A 20437-nucleotide genomic window follows, 5' to 3' on the forward strand; every position below is an offset into this window, starting at 1 on the left:
GCAGACAGCTGCTGGGTCTTTCATTGTCCAAGGAAGCGTACCTGGGCACAAGTATGAGGCTGAGAAGGTGAGTCCTGGCACTGGTATGGGGCTGTGGGTCTGCAAGTGTCTATAGAAGTAGGGCCTGGTACAGGTATGTGGTGCTGGAAGAGGTGTCCAAGGAGATGGGCTAAGTACAGGTATGACATCTGGGTCTCCCAGTGTGTGAGGAGGTAGGATCTGGTACAAGTATGAGGCCCTGGATCTGACGGTGTCTGAGGAGGTAACAGCAGGTTACAGGTATGAGGCCCTGGGTCTGCTGATGTCTGAGGAGGTAACAGCAGGTTACAGGTATGAGGCCCTGGGTCTGCTGATGTCTGAGGAGGTAACAGCAGGTTACAGGTATGAGGCCCTGGGTCTGCTGATGTCGGAGGAGGTAACATCTGGTACAGGTATGAGATCTGGGTCTTCCTGTGTCTGAGGAGGTAGCACCTAACACAGGTATGAGGATCTGGTCTTCCAATGTTTGAGGAGGTACCACCTGGCACAGGTGTGAGGATATGGGTCTTCCATGTGTGAGGAGGTAGCATCTGGCACAGGTATGAGAATCTGGGTCTTCCAGTGTTTGAGGAGGTAGCACCTGGCACAGGTATGAGGATCTGCGTCTTCCCATGTCTGAGGAGGTAGCACCTGGCACAGGTATGAGGATCTGGGTCTTCCCATGTCTGAGGAGGTAGCACCTGGCACAGGTATGAGGATCTGGGTCTTCCATTGTTTGAGGAGGTAGCACCTGGCACAGGTATGAGGATCTGGGTCTTCCCATGTCTGAGGAGGTAGCACCTGGCACAGATATGAGGATCTGGGTCTTCCCATGTCTGAGGAGGTAGCACCTGGCACAGGTATGATGATCTGGGTCTTCCAGTGTTTGAGGAGGTAGCACCTGGCACAGGTATGAGGATCTGGGTCTTCCCATGTCTGAGGAGGTAGCACCTGGCACAGGTATGATGATCTGGGTCTTCCAGTGTTTGAGGAGGTAGCACCTGGCACAGGTATGAGGATCTGGGTCTTCCCATGTCTGAGGAGGTAGCACCTGGCACAGGTATGATGATCTGGGTCTTCCAGTGTTTGAGGAGGTGAGGTTGGACTCAGGTGTCAGGCCGTTGGGCTTCCATTGCCTGAGGAGGTAGCATCTGGCACAGGTATGAAGCCCTGAGTTTTCTAGTGTCTGGGGAGGTGAGGCTGGGTACAGGTATGAAGATCTGGGTCCATCAGTATCTGAGGAGGTGGGATCGGGTCCTGGTATGAGGATCTGGGTCCGTCCATGTCTGAGGAGGTAAGATCTGGCCCTGGTATGAGGATCTAGGACTGTCCATGTCTGAGGAGTTACCGTCTGGTACAGGAATGAGGATCTGGGTCTGTCAGTGTTGGAGGAGGTAGGAATCTGGTACAGGTATGAGGATCTGCATCTGTGAAAGTCTGAGGAGTTACCATCTGATACAGGAACGAGGACCTGGGTCTTCCAGTGACTGAGGAGGTAGGATCTTGTACAGGTGTGAGGATCTGGGTCTTTCAATGTCTGAGGAGGTAGGATCTGGCCCTGGTATGAGAATCCGGGTCTGTCTATGTCTGAGCAGGTAGGATCTGGCCCTGGTATGAGGATCTGGGTCTGTCTATGTCTGAGCAGGTAGGATCTGGCCCTGGTATGAGGATCTGGGTCTGTTAGTATCTGAGGAGGTAGGATCTGGTACAGGTGTGAGGATCTGGGTCTTCAGGTGTCTGAGGAGGTGGCATTTGGCACAGGTATGAGAATCTGGATCTTCTAGTGTCTGAGGAGGTGAGATCTGGTATTAAGTGTGAGAATCTGGTTCTGTCAGTGACTAAGGAGGTAGGATCTGGCATAAGCATGAGGATCTGGGTCTGTCAATGTCTGAGGAGGTAGGATCTAGTACAGGTGTGAGGATCTGGGTCTGCTATGTCTGGAGGTAAGATTTGGCATGAGTATGAGGATCTGGTTCTGTTCATGTCTGAGGAGGTAGGATCTGGTACAGGTATAAGGATCTGGGTCTTTCATTGTCTGAGAAGGTAGGATCTGGTACAGGTGTGAGGATCCGGGTCTGTTCATGTCGGGGAAGGAAGGATCTGGCACTGGTAAGAGGATCTGGGTCTGTCAGTTTCTGAGGAGGTAGGCTCTCGCCCTGGTAAGAATATCTGGGTCTGTCAGTTTCTGAGGAGGTGGGAACTGGCACAAGTATGAGGATCTGAGTCTGTCAATATCTGAGGAGGTAGGATCTGGTGCAAGTATAAGGATCTGTGTTTGTCAGGGTATGAGGAGGTAAGATCTGGTACAGTATTGAAGATTTGGGACTGTCCATGTCTGAGGAGGTAGGGTCTGATGCACATACAAGGATCTGGGTCGGTCAGTGTCTAAGGAGGTAGGATCTGGCACAGGTAAAAGGATCTGGATCTGTCAATGCCTGAGGAGGTAGGATCTGGTGCAGGTATAAGGATCTGGGTCGGTTAATATCTGAGGAGTTGTGATCTGGCCCTGGTATGATGATCTGTGTCTTCCAGTGTGTCCTAGGAGGTAGGATCTGGCCCTAGTATGAGGATCTGGGTCTGTCAATATCTGAAGAGGTAGGAATCTGTTACAGGTATGAGGATCTGCATCTGTCAATGTCTGAGGAGGTAGGACCTGACCCTGGTATGAGGATCTGGGTCTGTCAGTGTCTGAGGAGGTAGGAATCGTACAAGTATGAGGATCTGGGTCTTTCCATGTCTCAGGAGGCAGGATCTGGATCTCTCCATGTCTGAGGAGGTAGGATCTGGGTCTGTCCATGTCTGAGGAGGTGGGATCTGGCATGAGCATGAGGACCTGGGTCTGTCCGTGTCTGCGGAGTTAGGATCTGGCACAGGTATAAGAATCTGGGTCTTTCAGTGTCTGAGAAGGTAGGTTCTGGCCTTGGTGTGAGGATCTGGGTCTGTCAATGTCTGAGGAGGCAGGAATCATAGAAGTATGAGGATCTCGGTCTGTCCATGTCTGAGGAAGGTCAAGGTTTCTCCATGTCTGAGGAGGTAGGATCTGGGTCTGTCCATGTCTGAGGAGGTAGGATCTGGGTCTGTCCATGTTTGAGGAGGTAGGATCTCGCATCAGTATGAGGATTTGGGTCTCTCCATGTCTGCAGAGGTGGGATCTGGCACAGGTATAAGGATCTGGGTCTCTCCATGTCTGAGGAAGTAGGATCTGGTACAGGTATGAGGATCTGGGTTTGTCAATATCTGAGGAGGTAGGATCTGGCCCTGGTATGAGGATCTGGGTCTGTCCATGTCTGAGAAGGTAGGATCTGGCCCTGGTATGAGGCTTATGAGGATTTAGGTCTGTCAGTATCTGAGGAGGTAGGATCTGGGTCTATCAGTGTCTGAGGAGGTAGGATCTGGCCCTGGTATGAGGCTCTGGGTTGCCCATGTCTGAGAAGGTAGGATCTGGCCCTGATAGGAGGATTATGAGGGTCTGGGTCTGTCAGTATCTGAGGAGGTAGGATCTGGGTGCCCGTATAAGGATCTGGATCTGTCAGTATCTGGAGAGGTAGGATCTGGTGCTGGTATGAGGATCTGGATCTGTCAGTATCTGGAGAGGTAGGATCTGGTGCTGGTATGAGGATCTGGGTCTGTCAGTGTCTGAAGAGGTAGGATCTGGTACAGGTGTGAGGATCTGGGTCTCTCTGTGTCTGAGCAGGTAGGATCTGACATGAGTATGAGGATCTGGGTCTGTCCATGTCTGAGGAGGTAGGATCTGGCACAGATATAAGGATCTGGATCTTTCAATGTCTGAGAAGGTAGGATCTGGCCCTGGTATGAGGATCTGAGTCTTTCAATATCTGAGGAGGTAGGAATCTAGTACAGGTATGAGGATCTGGGTTCTCCATGTCTGAAGAGGTAGGAATCTGTCACAGGCATGAAGATCTGGGTCTGTTAATGTGTAAAGAGGTAAGATCTGGCCCTGGGATGAGGATCTGTGTCTCCCCATGTCTGAGGAGGTAGGATCTGGATCTGCCCGTGTCTGAGGAGGTAGGATCTGGCATGAGTATGAGGATCTGGGTGTGTCCATGTCTGCAGAGGTAGGATCCGGCACAGGTATAAGGATCTGGGTCTCTCCATGTCTGAGTAAGTAGGATCTGGTACAGGTATGAGGATCTGGGTCTATCTATGTCCAAGGAGGTAGGATCTGGTACAGGCGTGAAGATCTGGGTCTGTCTATGTCTGAGGAGGTGGGAATTTGGTACAGGTATGAGGATCTGGGTCTGTCCATGTCTGAGAAGGTAGGATCTGGCCCTGGTATGAGGCTTATGAGGATTTGGGTCTGTCAGTATCTGAGGAGGTAGGATCTGGCCCTGGTATGGGGATCTGGGTCTGTCCATGTCTGAGAAGGTAGGATCTGGCCCTGGTATGAGGCTTATGAGGATTTGGGTCTGTCAGTATCTGAGGAGATAGGATCTGGGTGTAGATACAGGTAAGAGGATCTGGTTTGTCAGTGTCTGAGAAGGTAGGATCTGGCCCCCTTATAAGGCTCTGGGTTGCTCATGTCTGAGACAGTAGGATCTTGCCCTGATAGGAGGATTACGAGGATCTGGGACTGTCAGTGTCTGAGGAGGTAGGATCTGGGTGCCCGTATAAGGATCTGGATCTGTCAGTATCTGAGGAGGTAGGATCTGGCACTGGTATGAGGATCTGGGTCTGTCAATGTCTGAGGAGGTAGGATCTGGTACAGGTGTGAGGATCTGGGTCTCTCTATGTCTGAGCAGGTAGGATCTGGTACAAGTGTGAGGATCTGGGTCTGTCCATGTCTGAGGAGGTAGGATCTGGCGCAGGTAGGAATCTAGTACAAGTATGAGGATCTGGGTCTCTCCATGTCTGAGAAGGTAGGAATCTGTTATAGGCATGAAGATCTGGGTCTGTCAATGTGTGAAGAGGTAAGATCTGGCCCTGGTATGAGGATTGATGTCTCCCCATGTCTGAGGAGGTAGCATCTGGGTCTGACCTTGTCTGCGGAGGTCGGATCTGGAGCAGGTATGAGGATCTGGGCCTGTCCGTGTCTGAGAAGGTAGGTTCTAGCCCTGGTATGAGGATCTTGGTCTGTCAATATCTGAGGAGGTAAGAATCTGGCCCTGGTATGAGGATGGGTGTCTCCATCTCTGAGGGGTTGAATCTGGTACAGGTATGAGGATCTGGGGCTGTCAGTATATGAGGAGGTAGGATCTGGGTGCCTGTATAAGGATCTGGATCTGTCAGTCTCTGAGGAGGTAGGATCTGGCACTGGTATGAGGATCTGGGTCTGTCAGTGTCTAAGGAGGTAGGATCTGGTACAGGTGTGAGGATCTGCGTCTCTCTATGTCTGAGCAGGTAGGATCTGGTACAAGTGTGAGGATCTGGGTCTATCCATGTCTGAGGAGGTAGGATCTGGATCTGTCCATGTCTGAGGAGGTAGGATCTGGGTCTGCCCGTGTCTGAGGAGGTAGGATCTGGGTCTGACCGTGTCTGAGGAGGTAGGATCTGGCATGAGTATGAGGATCTGGATCTGTCCATGTCTGTGGAGGTAGGATCTGGAGCAGGTATAAGGATCTGGATCTTTCAATGTCTGAGAAGGTAAGATCTGGCCCTGGTATGAGGATCTGGGTCTGTCAATATCTGAGGAGGTAGGAATCCGGCCCTCATATGAGGATGTGGGTCTCTCCATCTCTGAGGAGCTTGAATCTCGTACAGGTATGAGGATCTGGATCCGTCAGTGTCTGAGGAGGTAGGATCTGGCCCAGGTATGAGGATCTGAGTCTGTCCATGCCTGAGGAGGTAGGGTCTGGTAGAGGTGTGAAGATCTGGGTCTTTCTATGTCTCAGGAGGTAGGATCTGGTGCAGGTATGAGTATCTGGGTCTGTCCATGTCTGAGAAGGTAGGATCTGGTGCAGGTATGAGGATCTGGGTCTGTCAGTATCTGAGGAGGTAGGAATCTGGCCCTGGTATGAGGATGTGGATCTCTCCATCTCTGAGGGGGTTGAATCTGGTACAGTTTTGAGGATCTGGGTCTGTCAGTGTCTGAGGAGGTAGGATCTAGGTGCAGGTATAAGAATCTGGTACGGTCAGTATCTGCGGAGGTAGGATCTGGGTGCGGGTATAAGGATCTGGATCTGTCAGTGTCTGAGGTAGGAATATGGTACAGATAGGAGGATCTGGGTGTGTTCGTGTCTGAGGAGGTAGGATTTGGTGCATGTATTAGGATCTGGGTCTGTCCATGTCTGAGGAGGTAGGATCTGGCACAGATAGAAGGATCTAGGTCTTTTAATGTCTGAAAAGGTAGGATCTGGCCCTCATTTGAGGATCTAGGTCTTTCAGTATCTGACGAGGTAGGAATCTGGCACAGGTATGATGATCTGGGTCTGTCAAGTCTGAGGAGGTAGGACCTGGCCCTGGTATACAGATCTGGGTCTCTTCATGTCTGAGGAGGTAGGAATCTGTTACAGGCATGAGGATCTGGGTCTGTCAGTGTCTGAGGAGGTAGGACCTGGCCCTGGTATGCGTAACTGAGTCTCTTCATGTCTGCAGAGGTAGGATCTGGGTCTGTCCATGTCTGAGGAGGTAGGATCTGGCATAAATATGAGGATCTGGGTCTTTCAGTGTCTGAGAAGGTAGGATCTGGCCCTGATAGGAAGATGAGGATCTGAGACTGTCAATATCTGAGGAGGTAGGATCTGGGTGCGGGTATAAGAATCTGGAACTGTCAGTATCTGAGGAGGTAGGATCTGGCCTTGGTATGAGGATCTGGGTCTTTCAATATTGGAGGAGGTACAAATCTGGTACAAGTATGAAGATATGGGTCTCTCCATGTCTGGAGGTAGGATCTGGTACAAGTGTGAGGATCTGGGTCTGTCCATGTCTGAGAAGGTAGGATCTGGTCCTGGTATGAGGCTTATGAGGATTTGGGTCTGTCAGTATCTGAGGAGATAGGATCTGGGTGTGGGTACAGGTATGAGGATCTGGGTCTGTCAGTGTCTGAGGAGGTAGGATCTGGTACAGGTGTGAGGATCTGGGTCTCTCTATGTCTGAACAGGTAGGATCTGGTACAAGTGTGAGGATCTGGGTCTGTCCATGTCTGAGGAGGTAGGATCTGGAGCAAGTATAAGGATCTGGGTCTTTTAATGTCTGAGAAGGTAGGATCTGGCCCTGGTATGAGGATCTGAGTCTTTCAATATTTGAAGAGGTAGGAATCTAGTACAGGTATGAGGATCTGGGTCTTTCCATGTCTGAGGAGGGAGGAATCTGTTACAGGCATGAGGATCTGGGTCTGTCAGTGTGTGAAGAGGTACTGTCTGGCCCTGGTATGATGATCTGTGTCTCCCCACGTCTGAGGAGGTAAGATCTGGATCTCTCCGTGTCTGAGGAGGTAGGATCTGGCATGAGTATGAGGCTCTGGGTCTGTCCATGTCTGTGGAGGTATGATCTGGAGTAGGTATAAGGATCTGGGTCTGTCCATGTCTGAGAAGGTAGGATCTGACCCTGGTATGAGGATCTGGGTCTGTCAGTATCTGAGGAGGTAGGAATCTGGCCCTGGTATGAGGATGTGGGTCTCTCCATCTCTGAGGGGGTTGAATCTGGTACAGTTTTGAGGATCTGGGTCTGTCAGTGTCTGAGGAGGTAGGATCTGGCCCTGGTATGGGCATCTGGGTCTGTCCATGTCTGAGAAGGTAGGATCTGGCCCATTAGGATTATGAGGATCTGGGTCTGTCAGTATCTGAGAAGGTAGGATCTGGCCCATTAGGATTATGAGGATCTGGGTCTGTCAGTATCTGAGGAGGTAGGATCTGGGTGCAGGTATAAGAATCTGGTATGGTCAGTATCTGCAGAGGTAGGATCTGGGTACGGGTATAAGGATCTGGATCTGTCAGTGTCTGAGGAGGTAGGATCTGGCCCAGGTATGAGGATCTGAGTCTGTCCATGTCTGAGAAGGTAGGATCTGGTACAGGTGTGAAGATCTGGGTCTCTCCATGTCTCAGGAAGTAGCATCTGGTACAGGTATGAGGATCTGGGTGTGTCCACGTCTGAGGAGTTAGGAATCTGGCACAAATAGGAGCATCTGGGTGTGTTCGTGTCTGAGGAGGTAGGATTTGGTGCATGTATTAGGATCTGGGTCTGTCCATGTCTGAGGAGGTCGGATCTGGCACGGATATCAGGATCTAGGTATTTTAATGCCTGAGAAGGTAGGATCTGGCCCTCGTTTGAGGATCTGGGTCTTTCAGTATCTGACGAGGTAGGAATCTGGTACAGGTATGAGGATCTGGGTCTGTTCATGTCTGAGATGGTAGGATCTGGCCCATTAGGATTTTGAGGATCTGGGTCTGTCAGTATCTGAAGAGGTAGTATATGGGTGCAGGTATAAGGATCTGTATCTGTCAGTATCTGAGGAGGTAGGATCTGGCCCTGATATGAGGATCTGAGTCTGTCAATTTCTGAGGAGGTATGATCTGGTACAGGCATGAGAATCTGGGTCTGTCCATGTCTGAGGAGGTAAGATCTGGCACAGATATAAGGATCTGGGTCTGTTCATGTCTCAGGAGGTAGGACGGTGCAATTATAGGGATCTGGGTCTATCAATGTCTGAGAATGTAGCATCTGGCCCTAGTATGGGGATCTGGGTCTTTCAATATCTGAGGAGGTAGGAATCTGGTACAGGTATGAAGATCTGGGTCTCCTCACGACTGAGGAGGTAGGAGTCTGTTACAGGCATGAAGATCTGGGTCTGTCAATGTGTGAGGAGGTAAGATCTCTCCCTGATATGACAATCTGGGTCTGTCAGTGTTTGAGGAGGTAGGAATCTGGTACACGTATGAGGATCTGCATCTGTCAATGTCTGAGGAGGTAGGACCTGGCCCTGGTATGAGGATCTGGGTCTCTCCATGTCTGAGGAGTAGGATCTGGATGTGCCCGTGTCTGAGGAGGTAGGATCTGGCATGAGTATGAGGATCTGGATCTGTCTATGTCTGCGGAGGTAGGATCTGGAGCAGGTGTAAGGATCTGGGTCTTTCAATGTCTGAGAAGGTACGATCTGGCCCTGGTATGAGGATCTGGGTCTTTCAATATCTGAGGAGGTAGGAATCTAGTATTGGTATGAGGATCTGGGTCTTTCCGTGTCTGAGGAGGTTGGATCTGGTACAGGTATGAGGATCTGGGTCTGTTCATGTCTGAGAAGGTAGGATCTGGCCCAGTAAGATTATGAGGATCTGAGTCTGTCAGTATCTGAGGAGGTAGGATCTGGCCCTGGTATGAGGATCTGGGTCTGTCAGTATCTGAGGAGGTACGGATCTAGTACAGGTGTGAAGATCTGGGTCTGTCTATGTCTGAGGAGGTAGGAATCTGGTACAGGTATGAGGATCTGGGACTGTCAGTGTCTGAGGAAGCAGGATCTGGCCCTGGTATGAGGATCTGGGTCTGTCCATGTCTGAGAAGGTAGGATGTGGCCCTGGTATGAGGCTTATGATGATCTGGGACTGCCAGTATCTGAGGAGGCAGGATCTGGCCCTTGCATGAGGATCTGTGTCTGTCAATGTCTGAGAAGGCAGGATCTGGTACAGGTGTTAGGATTTGGGTCTCTCCGTGTCTGGAGGTAGGATCTGATACAGATGTAAGGATCTGGGTCTGTCCATCTCTGAGGAGGTAGGATCTGGTACAAGTATGAGGATCTGGGTCTCTCCATGTGTGAGAAAGTAGGAATCTGGTACAGATACAAGGATCTGGGTCTGTTTAGGTAGGATCATGTCTGAGGAGGTAGGATTTGGTGTGGGTATTAGGATCTGGGTCTGTCCATGTCTGAGGAGGTAGGATGTGGCACAAATAGAAGGATTTGGGTCTATCAATGTCTGAAAAGGTAGGATCTGGCCCTGGTATAAGGATCTGGGTCTTTCAATATCTGAGGAGGTAGGAATCTGGTACAGGTATGAAGATCTGGGTCTCTGTATGTCTGTGGAGATAGGAATCTGTTACAGGCATGAGGATCTGGGTCTGTCAATGTGTGAGGAGATAAGATCTGGCCCTGGTATAAGGATCTGGGTCTGTCAGTGTTGGAGGCGGTAGGAATCTGGTACATATATGAGGATCTGCGTCTTTCACTGTCTGAGGAGGTAGGACCTGGCTCTGGTATGAGGATGTGGATCTCTCCATATCTGAGGAGGTAGGATCTGAGTCTGTCCGTGTCTGAGGAGGTAGTGAGGATCTGGGTCTGTTCATGTCCGCGGAGGTAGGATCTGTGGCAGGTATAAGGATCGGGGTCTGTTCATGCCTGAGAAGGTAGGATCTGTCCCATTAGGATTTTGAGGATCTGGGACTGTCAGTGTCTGAAGAGATAGTGTCTGGGTGCTGGTATAAGGATCTGCATCTGTCAGTATCTGAGGAGGTAGGATCTGGCCCTGGTATGAGGATCTGAGTCTGTCAATGTCTTAGGAGGTAGGCTCTGGTACAGGTGAGAGGATCTGGGTCTGTCCATGTCTGAGGAGGTAGGAATCTGGTACAGGTATGAGGAACTGGGTCTCTTCATGTCTGAGAAGGTAGGACCTGGCCCTAGTTTGAGGATCTGGGTCTTTCAATATCTGAGGAGGTAGGAATCTGGTACAGGTATGAGGATCTGGGTCTCTTCATGTCTGAGGAGGTAGGATCTGGCCCTGGTATGAGGATCTGGGTCTGTTCATGTGTGAGGAGGTAGGACCTAGCCCTGGTATGAGGTTCTTGGTCTCTCCAAGTCTGAGGAAGTAGGTTCTGGGTCTGTCCATGTCTGAGGAGGTAGGATCTGGCATGAGTATGAGGATCTGGGTCTGTTCATGTCTGCAGAGGGAGGATCTGGCTCAGACATAAGGATCTGGGTCTTTCCATGTTTCAGAAGGTAAGATCTGGTCTTGGATTAGGATCTGGTATAGGTAGGAGGATCTGAGTCTCTCCATGTGTGAGAAGGTAGGAATCTGGTACAGCTACAAGGATCTGGGTCTGTTCATGTCGTCATTATGGGTCTGTCCAGACATCTTTCAATATCCAAGGAGGTAGGAATCTGGTACAGGTATGAGTATTGGGTGTCTCCATTTCTGAGGACGTAGGAATCTGTTACAGGCATGGGGATCTGGGTCTGTCAGTGTCTGAGGAGGTAGGACCTGGCCCTGGTATGAGGATCTGGGTCTCTCCATGTCTGAGAAGGTAGGATCTGGTGCACATATAAGGATCTTGGTCTGTCAGTGTTGTGGAAGGTAGGATCTGGCCCTGGTATGAGGATCTGGGTCTCTCAATATCTGAGGAGGTAGGATCTCATACAGGTATGAGGATCTGAGTCTTTCAATATCTGAGGAGGTAGGATATGGCACAGGTGTGAGCATCTGGGTCTGTCTGTGTCTAAAGAGTTGGAGCTGTGTGCAGGTATGAGACCTTGGTTCTGCCAGTGTCTAAGGAAGTGAGGCTGGGCACAGATATGAGGCTCTAGGTGTGTCCATATCTGAGGAGGTAGGATCTGGTACCAGTATGAGGATCTGAGTCTCTCCATGTCTGAGGAGGTAGGATCTGGTACTGGTATGAGGTTCTGGGTCTGTCAGTATCTGAAGAGATAGTAGTCTGCTGCAGGTATGAGGATCTGGGTCTCTTCATGTCTGAGGAGGTAGGAATCTTGCAGGCTTGAGGATCTGGGTCTGTCAGTGTTTGGGGAGGTAGGACCTGGCCCTGGTATGAGGATCTGGGTTTCTCCATGCCTGAGGAAATAGGATCTGGGTCTGTCCCTGTCTAAGGAGGTAGGATCTGGCGCAGATGTAAAGATCTGGGTCTTTCAGTGTCTGAGAAGGTAGGATCTGGCCCTTGTTTGAGGATCTGAGTCTTTCAATATCTGAGGAGGTAGCAATCTGTTACAGGCATGAGGATCTGGGTCTGTCAATGTCTGAGGAGGTAGGACCTTGCCCTTGTATGAGGATCTGGGTCTCCCCAAGTCTGAGGAGGTAGGATCTGGGTCTGTCCATATCTTAGGAGGTAGGATCTGGCATGAGTATGAGGATCTTGGTCTGTTCATGTCTGAGGAGGGAGGATCTGGTGCACATGTAAGGATCTGGGTCTGTCAGTGTGAGAGAAGGTAAGGTCTGGTCCTGCTATGAGGATCTGGATCTGTCAGTATCTGAGGAGGTAGGCTTTACCCTGGTATGAGGATCTGGGTCTGTCCATGTCTGAGGAGGTAGGATCGGGTACCAGTATGAGGATCGGGGTCTGTCAGTATCTGAGGAGGTAGGAATCTGGTACAGGTTTGAGGATTTGGGTCTGTCTCTGTCTCAGGAGGATGACCTCGTACAGGCATGACTATTTGAGTATTGCAGTGTCTGAGGAGGTAGGATATGGTGTAGGTGTGAGGATCTGGGTTTGTCCATGGCTGAAGAGGCAGGATCTGGTACAGGTGTGAGGATCTGAGTCTGCTCACGTCTGAGGAGGTAGGATCTGACCCGTTATGAGGATCTGAGTCTGTCAATATCTGAAGAGGTAGGAATCTGGTACAGGTATGAGGATCTGTGTGTGTCAGCATCTGAGGAGTTCAGAATCTGATACAAGTGTGAGGATCTGCATGTCTGTATCTGAGGAGGTAGGATCTCATACAGGTGTGAGGATCTGCATGTCTCTGTATCTGAGGAGGTAGGAATCTGATACAGGTGTGAGGATCTGCATGTCTCTGTATCTGAGGAGGTAGGAATCTGATACAGGTGTGAGGATCTGCATGTCTCTGTATCTGAGCAGGTAGGAATCTGATATAGGCGTGAGGATCTGCATGTCTCTGTATCTGAGGAGGTAGGATCTGATACAGGTATTAGGATTTGGGTCTATGTCTGAGGAAGTAGCATCTGATACAGGTATTAGGACCTGGGTCTCTTTAAGTGTCTGAAGAGGTTGGATCTGGCCCTGGTATGAGGATCTGGGTCTGTCAGTATTTGAGGAGGTAGGATCTCATACAGATATGAGGATCTGGGTCTTTCAATGTCTGAGGAGGTAGGATCTGGCACAGGCACGAGCATCTGGGTCTGTCCATGTCTAAAGAGTTGAAGCTGTGTGCACGTATGAGGCCTTGGGTCTGCCAGTGTCTGGGGAGGTGAGGCTGGGCACAGATATGAGACCCTGGGTCTGTCCATATCTGAGGAGGTAGGATCTGGTATGAGTATGAGGATCTGGGTCTGTTCGTGTCTGAGGAGGTGGGACCTGTGACAGGTATGAGGCCTGGGGTCTGTCCGTGTCTGAGGAGGTGGGTCCTGGCACAGGTATGAGGCCCGGGGTCTGTCCGTGTCTGAGGAGGTGGGTCCTGGCACAGGTATGAGGCCCTGGGTCTGCTGGTGTCTGCAGAGACAGGGCCCAACATCTCAGGGAAGACCCCGGTAAGCTCTTCAGTTTGTCTTGTGGCTGTGGTCAGTTCCACGTGTAGTCTGCCCTGTTGGTCTTCCCGTGTGTTGCCAGCGCCTGCCTGCTGCCTTGCTTCCTGGAGGTGGGTTGGGCCAGGGCCCTCCAAGATGCCCCTGTGCAAGACCAGGGACAGGGTTTCCGGCAGGAGGTGGGGGGCGGGGTGTGCCGGCCCTCCCTCAGCACCTTGTCCTGTCTCTCCTAGTGGGTGGGAGGACGCTACTCGCTGTGGTCGGCCATCGGACTCTCCATTGCCCTGCACGTGGGTGAGTGTGTATGTTTCTGCGTCTTGTAGCCCCCGTGGGAGACAGGGTAGGGGGCTCGTGTCCCTGAACATCATGCTGTCCTCACAGGCTGCTGGCCTCTCTGCAGCTGGCTGGGATATTTATTTCATGTCCATAAGGAAGGTCTGGCCGGGCGCGGTGGCTCAAGCCTGTAATCCCAGCACTTTGGGAGGCCGAGACGGGCGGATCACGAGTTCAGGAGATCGAGACCATCCTGGCTAACACGGTGAAACCCCGTCTCTACTAAAAATACAAAAAAAATTAGCCGGGCGAGGTGGCAGGCGCCTGTAGTCCCAGCTACTCGGGAGGCTGAGGCAGGAGAATGGCGTGAACCCGGGAGGCGGAGCTTGCAGTGAGCTGAGATCCGGCCACTGCACTCCAGCCTGGGCAACAGAGCTAGACTCCGTCTCAAAAAAAAAAAAAAAAAAAAAAGGAAGGTCTGGGTTTTTTGGGTGTGCGGGTCGGCCCCCGTCTCTGCCCCTCACACCTGCAGTCCTGTTTCTCTCCTATCCTAGGCAGAGTCAGATCCCTGCACTCAGGGCCACCTCTCACTGGAGGGGCTTTGTCTAGGCCTGAGTCCTCCCGTGTCGTGTCTTCTGGCTCTCCATGCAGCCTTCCTTGGTTGCAGAAGGAGCTGTGCCCACTGCCCACAGGACGCAGGGTGTGGCCACTTCTGTTGACTCTGCTTTTGTGTCACAGGTTTTGACAACTTCGAGCAGCTGCTCTCGGGGGCTCACTGGATGGTGAGTGCTGAGGCTGGTTCTCTGCCAAGTGCTGGCCAGAGGCGTGTGTGTTGGTCCTGGTCCCTCCCCTTTCTCCCCCACTGTCCTGTCCCTCCCCCTCCCCGTGCAGCTGCTCAGCTTCCACTCACCCTGCTCCTGTTTCAGGACCAGCACTTCCGCACGACGCCCCTGGAGAAGAACGCCCCTGTCCTGCTGGCCCTGCTGGGTATCTGGTACATCAACTGCTTTGGGTGTGAGACGCATGCCATGCTGCCCTATGACCAGTACCTGCACCGCTTTGCTGCGTACTTCCAGCAGGTACCAGCTGCCAGACCAGGACTTGGAGTCAGCAGGGCCTGTGGGGGGTCTGGGAGGCCCAGGAACCTGGGTTTCAGCTCCTCCAGGAGCTCTCTGCCCCATTGCCCTTGGGCCTGGCCAAGGTCCACCTGTGCTCCTTGTCTCAGGATGAATCTTTGTAACTGAGGTTGGTTCCATTTGAGTGTCATCTGAGTTTGACCACCATGGGAGGGGCATGACTGGTGATCATGTCGCCCTGGCTAGGGAGGTCCTGGCTTGGCTCAGGGGATATTTCTCAGCTGGGGTCACTTCTTTCTTGCACATCACTATGCATGCCCAGCATAGTGTCTGAGGATGTAGGATCTATCCCTGGTATGAGGTCCTAGGTCCATTAATATCTGAGGAGGCAGGATCTAGTACGGTTATGAAGATCTGGGTCTGTCCATGTTAGAGGAGGCGGGATTTGGCCATAGGGTGGGGCTGCAAGCTGGAATCCCTTGTAGCCCGTAGTGCCTTTATGTCTCCAGAAAAGCAAGTCTGTATCTAGTCTGTGGTAGCCTCTTTAGACTACGTGGTCCTCTTCTGCCTTGGGATCTCCAGAGCCCCCGAGAGGCTTAGCAGGCCCTTTCCTAGTCACATTATGTCCCAGAAAGCTTTTCCGCAACTGTCCCTGCTTTTTTTGTTTTGAACAGATTCTCATTCTGTCACCCAGGCAGGAGTGCAGTGGCGCGATCTTGGCTCACTGCAACCTCCGCTTCCTGAGTTCAAGCGATTCCTGTGCCTCAGCCTCCCAAGTAGCTGGGATTACAGGCATGCACCACCATGCCTGGCTAATTTTTGTATTTTTAGTGGAGATGGGGTTTCACTATGTTGCCCAGGCTGGTTTCGAACTCCTGGCCTCAAGCAATCCACCTGCCTTGGCCTCTCAAAGTGCTGGGATTACAGGCATGAGCCACCGTGCCTGACCCTGTCCTTGCTTTTGTTTAGTACAAAGCCAGTCCCTGTCCAGCAGCTCTTGAGTTGCTTTGGGCAGGTACAGAAGGCTTCACCAACACCTGGAAGCAAATCCTGTGATTGAAGGAGAGGCCAAGGTTCCCCAAATCCCAGCTGCCTTGGTGAGGGTTGCCATGACCAGGGCCCAGGTGGGTACCCAAAGCCTAGCATCTAGTTGAGGTGACAGCCCTCAAAGGCTGTACTCTAAGCCGGGCGTGGTGGCTGATGCCTGCAATCCCAGCACCTTGGGAGACTGGGGGGGCATTGCTTGAGGCCAGGAGTTCAAGACCAGCCTGGGCAACATAGCGAGACCCGGTCTCTACAAAAAAACCCACAAAAACTAACAATAGCTGGGCATGGTGGTGCAGCACCTGTAGTCCCAGCTACTTCAGAGGCTGAGGCAAGAGGTTTGCTTGAGCCCAAGAGGTCGACGCTTCAGTGAGTTACGATTCTACCACTGTACTCTAGCCTGTGTGACAGAGTGAGACTCTTTCTCTTGGGGGAAAAAAAAAAGCTGTGCCCTCTGGACCCCAGCCTGCTCTCCCTTAAGAAATGAGTTGATTTTGTGACCGATTTTTTCTTTAGGGAGGTCCTTGCCTGACCTCCAGACCCACCTTTTCCTGGGCATGAGTCCTTCTTGCACCGTGGCCTAAGCTGGAAAGGTTGGGAGGCTGTGTCCTCACGGGTGCGGGGAGGAAGGGGATCGTGCCTGTGGACACGGATGCGGGTCCGCCTCACGGGGCCAGGGCACGGTGGGTCTGTCTGGAGCATCTGGGCAGAACTTGGGCGTGGTGCAGGAAGGAGCAGGATTTGGGTACAGTGTGTGAAGGATCAAGATTTGCAGGTAGAGGGTTGGGTTTGTTTTTTTTTCTTTTCTTTTTCTGTTTTTTTTTTTTTTGAGATGGAGTTTTGCTCTTGTTGCCCAGGCTGCAGTGCAGTGGCGAGATCTCGGCTCACCACAACCTCTGCCTCCCGTGTTCAAGTGATTGTCCTGCCTAAGCCTCCCAAGTAGCTGGGATTATAGGCATGCGCCATCACACCTGGCTAATTTTGTATTTTTAGTAGAGACAGGGTTTCTCCATGTTGGTCAGGCTGGTCTCAAATTCCCAACTTCAGGTGATCTGCCCGCCTCGGCCTCCCAAAGTGCTGGAATTACAGGCTTGAGCCACTGCGCCCAGCCTCTTTCTTTCTTTTTAAATGTTCTTTCATTTTGCCAAGGGCTGGGTTTCTGTTCCTTTTCCAGGGCGACATGGAGTCCAATGGGAAATACATCACCAAATCTGGCACCCGTGTGGACCACCAGACAGGCCCCATTGTGTGGGGGGAGCCTGGGACCAATGGCCAGCATGCTTTTTACCAGCTCATCCACCAAGGTAGGCCCGTGTGGCCTGGGCAGGGTGGCGTTGGGGAGGGAAAGGATCTTCCAGAAGAGATATCTCACTTAGGTCAGTCCCTCCTCTAGGCTGTATGGCTAGCTCCCATGGGCTGGGGTCATGTGGGTGACCACAGTGCCCTTCACAGGCACCAAGATGATACCCTGTGACTTCCTCATCCCGGTCCAGACCCAGCACCCCATACGGAAGGGTTTGCATCACAAGGTAAGAGCCCCCATCTGGCCCCATCTGGAGGGTCTGGCTCACATTGCACCCAGACCTCTGGAAACCTGATGCCTTGGTTGACAATCACGTTAGTTTTCTATTCCTGCCATAACAAATGACAACAAACATGGAGGCTTAAAACAACACTCTTTTTTTGAGGGTGGGGAGTAGGGACAGAGTCTTACTGTGTTGCCCAGGCTGGAGTGCAGTGGCGCAATCTTGGCTTACTGCAACCTTCCCCCTCTCCCTCCCAGCCTCAGGTGATTCTTACGCCTCAGCCTCCCAAGTAGCTGGGACTATAGGCACTCACCACCACGGCCTGCTAATTTTTATATTTTTGGTAGAAGGTTTCACTGTGTTGGCCAGGCTGGTCTTGAACTCATGACCTCAAGTGATCCACCTGCCTCAGCCTCCCTAAGTGCTGGGATTATAGGCATGAGCCAACGCACCTGGCCTATCTCAAGAGTTTCTGAAGCTCAGATGTCCAGCAGGCCCTGCTGTATCTCTGCTTAGAGTCTTGCAGGCTGAAATCAAGGTGTCATCAGGACTGTGTTTGTTTCTGGAGACTTTAGGGGGAAAGCCTTTTCTGTGCTTGCCAGGTGGTTGGCAGAATTCATTTCTGTATGTTTGTGGAACTGAAGTCCAACTTCTTGCTGTGGGCTGAAGGTCCTTCTCAGATTCTTAAGGTCACCTGCATTCCCTAGCTTGTGGGCCTCTTCACTGCAGAGCCAGCAATGGCAGGTTAAATCCTTCTGAAGCTTTGATTCTGTCTTGCCACTTCTGTTGCATCTCTCTGACTGACTTGTTTACCTTCTGTGGGGAAAAGAAAGAAAGATCAGACTGTTACTGTGTCTATATAGAAAGAAGTAGACATAAGAGACTCCATTTTGTTCTGTATTTGAGATGCTGTTAATCTGTGACCCTACCCCCAACCTTGTCCTTGCAAGAGACATGTGCTGTGGTGACTCAAGGTTTAATGGATGTTGGGCTGTGCAGGGTGTGCTTTGTTAAACAAGTGCCTGAAGGCAGCTTGCTGGTTCTAGTGCAGTGCTGCTCTTTATGCACTAAAAAGGTTTATGGAGATGTTTACATGTGCATATCAAGGCACAACACTTTTCCTTAAACTTATTCATGTCACAGAGAACTTTATTCATACATCTTACTGCTGACTTTCTCCCTATAATAATCCTATTATCTTGCCACTTCTTTTTCTTTAAGATGGTAAAGATAATTATCAATAAATACTAAGAGAACTCAGAGACCCGCGCTGCCGTGAGTCCTCTGTATGCTGAGCGCCGGTCTCCTGGGCCCACCTTTTCTTTCTCTAAACTTTGTCTCTGTGTCTCATTTCTTTTCTCAAGTCTCTTGTTCCACCTAATGAGAAACGTCCACAGGTGTGGAGGGGCAGGCCACCCGTTCACCTTCCTCCTCTGCATTTTTCTTTTATTCCCTAAGTGACAGCGTCGTGCTATGTTGTCTAGGCTGGACTTCAGTGGCATGATCACAGTTCACTGCATTTTCGACGTCCCAGGCTCAAGCAATCTTCCTGCCTCAGCCCCTCAAGTAGCTGAGACTTACAGGCACACACCACCATGCCTGGCTAACTTTTAAACTTTTAGTAGAGACGGGGTTTCACTATGTTGCCTGGGCTGGTCTCCAGCTCCTGGGCTCAAGTGATTCTCCTGCCTCGACCTCCCAGAGTTTTGGGATTACAGGTGTGAGCCACCACACCTGGCCCTCTTTTACTTTTAAGGGCGAGTGTGATTAGATTGGGTCTACTAGATAATCCAGGAAAATCTCCCCTTTTGTTTATTTTATTTTTATTTTTTAATTTTAGAGCTAGCATGTCAGTCTGCTGAGGCTGGAGTGCAGTGGCCCAATCATAGCTCACTACAGCCTTGAACTCCTGGGCTAAAGCAATCCTTTTATCTCAGCCTCCTGAGTAGGTGGGACTACAGATATGCACCATGCCTAGCTTTTTTTTTTTTTTTTTTTTTTTAAAGAGACAGAGTCTTGTTCTGTTGCCCAGGCTGGAGTGCAGTGGCACAATCAGGCTCTCTGCAGCCTCACCCTCCTGGGCTCAAGCAATCCTCCTACCTCAGCCTCCTGAGTAGCTGGAAACAGGCAAACACCACCACACCCAGCTGATTTTTTAATTTTTTTATTTTTTGTAGAGATGGAGTCTCACTTTGTTGCCCAAGCTGCCCTCAAACTCCTTCACAGAATTTATTGTGCCTTGTCTTAGGTGTGCAGAGCAGCATAGGGTTACAGTAACAGTAGCACAAGCTTTGGAGTCAGTGAGCTGGGTTGAATTCTGATTCTTCCCATCTATAGTTCTGTGATCCAGCACTGTGGACTTGTAGAACCTAAGGCTCTACTAGAACAGGGCAATGATGCCTTTCCTCCTTAGGATCTTAGTATTATTATTATTTTTTCGAGACACTTTTTCACTTTGTTGCCCAGGCTGGAGTGCAGTAGTGCGACCTTGGCTCACTGCAACCTCAGCTTCCTGGGTTCAAGCGATTCTCGTGCTTAAGCCTCCTGAGTAGCTGGGATTACAGGTGCACACCACCATGCCCGGCTACTTTATGTTGGTAAAATTGTTAGCAGGAACCCGGCAAGTGGTGTGTAGTTCTTTCTTTCTTTCTTTTTTTTTTTTTTTTTTTAGCTCTGTTGCCCAGGCTGGAGTGCTGGAGTGCAGTGGTGTGATCTCAGCTCACTGCACCTTCTGCCTCCCAGGTTCAAGTGATTCTCCTGCGTCAGGCTCCTGCCTGATTACAGGCGCGCGCCACCATGCCCAGCTAATTTTTTTTGGTATTTTTAGTAGAGACGGGGTTTCACCATGTGGTCAGGCTGGTCTCGAGCTCCTGACCCCGTGATCCACCCACCTCGGCCTCCCAAAGTGCTGGGATTACCGGCGTGAGCCACCGTGCCTGGCCACTGGTGTGTAGTTCTAAAAGAGCAGTTATCACTGTTCCCTGCCTTGTGGTGTCATTGGATGTGTTCCCTTCGCTCCAACTGAGCTGTACAGTGAGTGACCCAGGCTGGGACTGACCCCTGCTGAGAAGTGCCAGGCGGTCTTGTCCCTCTGCCTGAAGCTCAGACGGTGCTCTCAAGCATAACTGATGTC

The 20437-nt window shown here is 51.1% G+C and overlaps 1 protein-coding gene across 10 annotated transcripts in view; it reads left to right on the top strand.

Annotated features, from left to right (window-relative positions):
- Positions 1 to 20437, top strand: part of GPI (glucose-6-phosphate isomerase) — a 52914-nt gene that overhangs the window by 31357 nt on the left and 1120 nt on the right. For all 10 annotated transcript variants that reach the window (XM_077982073.1, XM_077982074.1, XM_077982075.1 and 7 more), the window contains 5 exons: positions 13619 to 13679; positions 14397 to 14440; positions 14585 to 14737; positions 16953 to 17082; positions 17231 to 17307. In XM_077982073.1, coding sequence (XP_077838199.1) covers positions 13619 to 13679; positions 14397 to 14440; positions 14585 to 14737; positions 16953 to 17082; positions 17231 to 17307 — 465 coding nt within the window. The remainder of the gene's footprint in view (positions 1 to 13618; positions 13680 to 14396; positions 14441 to 14584; positions 14738 to 16952; positions 17083 to 17230; positions 17308 to 20437) is intronic.

This window comes from Macaca mulatta, chromosome 19 (assembly GCF_049350105.2).
Source record: "Macaca mulatta isolate MMU2019108-1 chromosome 19, T2T-MMU8v2.0, whole genome shotgun sequence".
In the NCBI taxonomy this organism is placed as follows: Eukaryota; Metazoa; Chordata; class Mammalia; order Primates; family Cercopithecidae; genus Macaca; species Macaca mulatta.